The sequence below is a fragment of the Rhinopithecus bieti genome, unplaced genomic scaffold (genome assembly GCF_001698545.2).
Source record: "Rhinopithecus bieti isolate Rb0 unplaced genomic scaffold, ASM169854v2 scaffold_7684, whole genome shotgun sequence".
NCBI classification, from domain to species: domain Eukaryota; kingdom Metazoa; phylum Chordata; class Mammalia; order Primates; family Cercopithecidae; genus Rhinopithecus; species Rhinopithecus bieti.
In genome coordinates this window covers 3,424,897-3,431,125 of record NW_016806071.1, presented here as the reverse complement: position 1 = coordinate 3,431,125, position 6,229 = coordinate 3,424,897, and the positions used below count along the sequence as shown (strand labels likewise).

Below are 6,229 nucleotides of genomic sequence, written 5' to 3'. Positions count from 1 at the left end.
GGCGCGGTGGCTCAAGCCTGTAATCCCAGCACTTTGGGAGGCTGAGACGGGCGGATCACGAGGTCAGGAGATCGAGACCATCCTGGCTAACATGGTGAAACCCTGTCTCTACTAAAAATACAAAAAACTAGCCGGGCGACGTGGCAGGCGCCTGTAGTCCCAGCTACTTGGGAGGCTGAGGCAGGAGAATGGCGTAAACCCGGGAGGCGGAGCTTGCAGTGAGCTGAGATCTGACCACTGCACTCCAGCCTGGGCGGCAGAGCGAGACTCCGTCTCAAAAAAAAAAAAAAAAAAATTAGCTGGGCGTGGTGATGGGCACCTGTAATTCCAGCTACTCGGGCGGCTGAGGCAGGAGAATTGCTTTAACCTAGGAGGCAGAGGTTGCAGTGAGCTGAGATGGAGGCACTGTACTCCAACCTGGGTGACAGAGTGAGACTCAGTCTCGAAAAAACAAAAAAAAACGGGAGGATCACTTGAGCCCAGGAGTTGCGACCAGCCTGGACAACATAGTGAGATACTACCTCAAAAAAGAAAGAAAATATAAAAAATAAAAATAAAGCAGGAAGAAGAAAACCACTGAAAGGTATTGGCTGCTCTGGGTGGACCCCTCTGGTCACCACCATCCACCTATACTCTCAAGTCAATTCAATGTTCACACAACACACGGGACACATTTGTGCTTCAGGGCCTCTTTGCCAGCTGTTACCTATGGCTGTTACCTATGGTTAAGATCTGCATGGTTCACTCCCTTATCTTCTTCAAGCCTTTATTCAATTGCCACTTTCTCAGTGATCTTCCCTCATCACTCAATTTAAAACTGCCCTTCTGCCCTCCTGATGCCCTTCACCCAGTCCTTTTTCCACGGCACTTACTACTTTATTTATTTATTTATTTACTTATTTATTTATTTATTGAGACAGAGTCTCGCTCTGTCGCCCAGGCTGGAGTGCAGTGGCCGATCTCCGCTCACTGCAAGCTCCGCCTTCCGGGTTCACGCCATTCTCCTGCCTCAGCCTCCCGAGTAGCTGGGACTACAGGCGCCCGCCACCTCGCCTGGCTAATTTTTTGTATTTTAGTAGAGACGGGGTTTCACCGTGTTAGCCAGGATGGTCTCGATCTCCTGACCTCGTGATCCACCCGCCTCGGCCTCCCAAAGTTCTGGGATTACAGGCGTGAACCACCGCGCCCGGCAGGTACTTACTACTTTCGAACACGATTTCATGAATTACCTGAGGCTTACTGCCCGACTCCCGCACTAGCTTGGAAGCTCCACGAGGGCAGGGAATTTCATCTGTTCACTGATGGATCCCCAGTCCCTAACCCAAAAGCCCCAGCACGTCTCTTCCTACCCGCCCCTGCCTCCAGGCTCGGTCTTCCCGGGACACATCGCCCTTCCCAACACACGCAGTCACCGCGACCCACAGACCCACGTCCCCCGCCAGCCACGTGATTCCTTCTCCAGCCTCTCAGAGGTCACAGACCAGACCTCTCCCGACGCGCCTCTCCCCGACGCGTCGCCGGGCTGCGCTGGAGGCGCTCACCGTCCGGGTCCTTCTCGTGGTAGCAGTGGTAGTTGCACTCCACCTCCATGTTCTCCAAAAAGGACTTAACTTGCTCCTCATCCTGGAAGTCCACCAAGCCGGCCATGGTTTGCGCTGCCCAGAGACGGTCACGTGAGCCGGCGGAGGGGGCGGGGCGTGGGAGCTGACGCAGCCCGCGGCACTCTCCCGGGATCCCCGGGCGAGCCAGACGAGTCTGCCTTTCCCAGCAGCCCTTGCGCCGTTGGACAGCCACACTTCCAAGGCTAACCCTCTTCCTGAAACTGGGGGCGGTCTCTCTGCAGCACCTTATCAATGCTCGCTTTGTAGCCTTAGTGGTTTTCCACCTGCAGTCATTTATCCATGTATAATTCCTCAGCGCCTACAATGTGCCTTACCAGGTGCATTGTTCTAGGGTTATGACAGCTAGGAATATAGTCCCTGCCTTCAAAGAACTCGGAGTTCAATAGGAAGACATTCGCTTATCCATTCAGCAAGCATTTAGAGGACCTTCTATATGTGCCAGGTGTAGCTGGACAAAGTGCAGTGAGCAGTCTGATTCATCTCTCTTCTTCCCAGACCTGTCTTGGCCACCAACATGAATTACCTAAGCAATGAATGGCTGTGGGAGATGTTAACTGGAACACAGTAGCAGTGAAGGGTGTAGCAACGTCACTAGTATAACACCTAGTACTCAAACAGTGCTGAACTTTGTTCCAGGCTCTAAGAGCTTTATATGAATTAACTCATTTAATTCTCATTATATAACATGTCACTGTAAACTTACACTCACAGTGACACTGTGGGGAAGGTATTATTATTATCCCCGTTCTACAGATAAGAAAACTAAAGTACAGAAAAATTAATTTGTCCGAGGTCACACAGTGAGGGAGTTGGTATGCAATCATTTTTTTTTTTTATGAATAAATGAATGAGACCGGGCGCGGTGGTTCATGCCTGTAATCCCAGCACTTTGGGAGGCCGAGGCGGGTGGATCACCTGAGGTCAAGAGTTCGAGACCAGCCTGGCCAATCTAGTGAAACTCTGTTTCCACTAAAAATACAAAATTAGCAGGGGTCTCTACTAAAAATACAGAATTACAGGGCACACACCTGTAATCCTAGCTCTTCGGGAGGCTAAGGCGGGAGAATTGCTTTAACCTTGGAGGTGGAGGTTGCATGTGAGCCGAAATTGCACCATCGCATTCCAGCCTGGGCGACAAGAGCAAAACTCCGTCTTAAAAAAAAAAAAAAAAAAAAAAAAGAATGAGGTAGAAAAGGAACATGTCAAGGAGACAGCGAGCAGAGGAAGTTTACCTACTTTTTGCTTTGTTTTCCTGCTCCTGTTCCTGCTAAGAATCATCAGTTCCATAAAGCCTGGATGGACAGCGACTTGCTATTAATCTCTTTTTTTTTTTTTTTGGAGACAGGGTTTTGTTCTTGTTGCCCAGGCTGAAGTGCAATAGCGCCATCTCAGCTTACTGCAACCTCTGCCTCCCAGGTCCAAGTGATTCTCATGCCTCAGCCTCCTGAGTAGCTGGGATTACAGGCGCCCACCACCATGCCTGGCTAATTTTTTTTGTGTTTTTAGTAGAGACAGGGTTTCACCATATTGGCCAGGCTGGTCTCAAACTCCTGACCTCAGGTGGTCTGCTGGCCTCGGCCTCCCAAAGTGCTGGGATTACAGGTGTGAGCCACCATGCCCGGCTGACTTCCCATTCATCTTTGAATCCCATCCAGCCCTACTTTTGAATTCTCAATGGAGCTAAATCCATGACTTCCCATTGCCTATAACAATGCTTTCCAAATGGCTCTATTACTAAGCTATCCCCAATGGCAGCAAAGAATGGACTATTTCCAACTACGTATTTATTGGAGGGCAGCCAATAATGTCTGAAATCCCAGTTTTATTTTTTAAATTCATATGATTTTACATTCAATTCCCCATAATACATCTTTCATAGGATAACAGAAAATTGCCTTTTCCCCCTAAGCCTTTGAGTAAAATTGACATTCCAGGCAATATACCACATTTACCTGTGGTTTCTCATACCCTGATCACCTTAGGGTACTCCTCAGTATAGGAATCCCATGACCCAGGATGGAAATCCTTGAACTTTGGTTTGAGGTCATCTTCTTTAGGATGGCCTTCAAGATCCTGTGCAATCTGATTCTAGCCTTATATTCTGCCTCTCTTCCCCCACATCCCACCAACCTTCTGTTATCTGAATAGATCTCAAGTTTGTCTCCCTGTTTACCTCTGCTCTTGATGCCTGGACCACCCTTTTTGACCCAAATCAGAAATACTCTTCTATGTAAAGTCTTTCCAGACACAACAACCACACACATTCAAATTAGATTTAGATGCTCCCATTTTGGTGTTCCACACCACTTGGTTTATTTTGGTATAGTGTAGTAGGAAAGAAAGAATTGGCTTTGGAGGGGGGACAGATCTTAGTTCAGAATCCGTGTTCCATGCTTATTAAATTGTGACCTTAAACCAATCATGTTTGTGAGTCTGAATCCTCTTCTGTAAATGCAGATCCATTTGTAATGGCTGTCAGAAGGACTACAAGTTCATGTATACAATGTGCTTGGCAGAGCGCTTGGCTCAAAGTCATTCCTGTTCCAGGAATGTTTCTTGTCATGCCAATAATGGCATGAAGTCTGTATCCCCCACCAGACTGTGACCTCTGTGTCCTGTATGCTGGTCACAGGGCCAAGAATGGAATAGGGCTCGATGATAGAATAGAGCAGGGTGATGTAGATTACTAAAATCTGGGAATGTTTCCCTTTATTTTCTGAGTTGAACTTCATTTAAATGAAATCACCTGAGCGGTAGAGGGCACAAGCGAGTTAGTTGGTGACGAGAGGCTGAACCAAGTAAGAGGTCACTTTTTTTTTGTTTGTTTTGCTCTTTTGTCCAGGCTGGAGTGCAGTGGCACGATTTTGGCTCACCGCAACCTCCGCCTTACGGTATCAAGCAATTCTCCTTCCTCAGCCTCCCGAATAGCTGGGATTACACCGCTCCCGCCTAATTTTTGTATTTTTAGTAGAGACGGGGTTTCACCATGTTGACCAGGCTGGTCTTGAACTCCTGACCTCGTGATCTGTTTGAACTTACTGTTGCCTCTGCCCTAGAGTGCTTTTCCCCTGTATTTTTTGTGTGGTTTTTTTTTTTTTTTTTTTTTTTTTTTTTTTTTTTTTTTTTTTGGCTTGACTTCTTAAGTTCTCTGCTTCAATTTGACATTGTCCATGTGGTCTTAGCTCATTCTTACTATAATCGCAGTGTCTTGATTGTGCCCGGCAATATTACATGCCCAAGTATTGTTGACTGAATTAAGAAGAGGGATTATCCTTCCAAATAATTTGGTTTTCATTAATTGAACTTAGAATATCATTGACTCTTGCTCTTTTGACCCAGGTTTTTCTTAAAGCTATAAGAAACATTACTTGAAGGTCTAATTGACATACAGGAAGCTGTACATAACTTTAAAGTAACAATTATGAGTTTCTACATATGTATACACCTGTAAACCATGATCACAATCAAGATAATGAGCATATTCATCACCTCAAAGTTTCCTCATGTGCCTTTGTCCTTCATTCCCTCCCCAGCAATCATTAATCTGCTTTCTGTCACTGAAGATGGGTTGCACTTTGTAGAATATTATCTAAATACAATCATACAGTAAGTACTGTTTCTTTTTGTATAGTTTCTTTGATTCAGTGTAATTATTTTGAGATTCATGCATGTTAACACGTGTATTAATAGTTCATTCTTTTTGTTAGTGAATGACATTTCATGATGTAGATATATCATAATTTGTTTATCCATTTGGGTTTCCAGTTTTTGGCTTACAAATAAAGCTGCTGTGAATATTTGTGTACAAGTCTTTATATGGCATTCATTTCCATTTTTTGGGCTCATACCTAGGAGTGGAATGGCTAGATCATATGGTAGGTATATATCTATCTTTAAGAAACACCCAAACTGTTTTCTCAAGTGATTCTACCACTACATTCCTACCAGCAGTGTTTGATAGTTCTAGTTGCTGTACACCCTCACCGTCATTTGATGTGTGGTCAGTCTTTTAAAATTTTAGCCATTATAGTGAGTTTAACAGTATCTTATCATGGGTTTAGTTTGTATTTTTTTGAGTGACCAATAATGTTGGCATATTTTCTTGTGCTTATTTGCCATCCGTGTGTCTTTGATGACATGTTTGTTAAAATCATTTGCCCCTTTTTATTAGATTGTTTTTTATTATTGCATTCTAAGAGTTCTTTATATATTCAAGTCCATTATCAGAAGTTTTGCATATATTTTCTCCCAGTTTGGCCTGCCTTTTTTGTTTTTATAACTGTCTTTCAAAACCAAAAGTTTTTCATTTTAATGATATGTCTAGTTTATTTATTTTTTTCTCTTGTTAATAGTTTGTGCTTTTTCTTTCATATTCAAGAAGTCTTTGCCAAACCCAAAGTCACTAAGATTTTACCTATATTTTCTTGTAGAAATTTTGTGGTTTAAATCTTATGTTTAGAAAGTCTATGATTCATTTCAGATTACTTATTGTATGAGGTATGAGATAACAGTTGAGGTTCACTTTATTGCATGTGGATTTATAATTACTCCAGCACCATTTGTTAGAAAGATTATCCATTCTTGGCCTCCCAAAGTGTTGGGATTAC

At 44.1% G+C, this 6,229-nt stretch overlaps 1 protein-coding gene across 2 annotated transcripts in view; it reads right to left on the bottom strand.

The window, feature by feature from the left end:
• The window catches only part of COA7 (cytochrome c oxidase assembly factor 7), a 12,030-nt gene extending 10,329 nt beyond the window's left edge, over positions 1–1,701 (bottom strand). The window contains exon 1 of one of the 2 annotated variants that reach the window (XM_017874593.1): positions 1,542–1,701. In XM_017874593.1, coding sequence (XP_017730082.1) covers positions 1,542–1,647 — 106 coding nt within the window. In that variant the 5' untranslated portion in view covers positions 1,648–1,701. Of the gene's footprint in view, positions 1–1,486 lie in introns of both variants that reach the window. The other variant, XM_017874592.1, reaches the window with a different exon arrangement.
• Between the last annotated feature and the right edge of the window lie 4,528 nt (positions 1,702–6,229).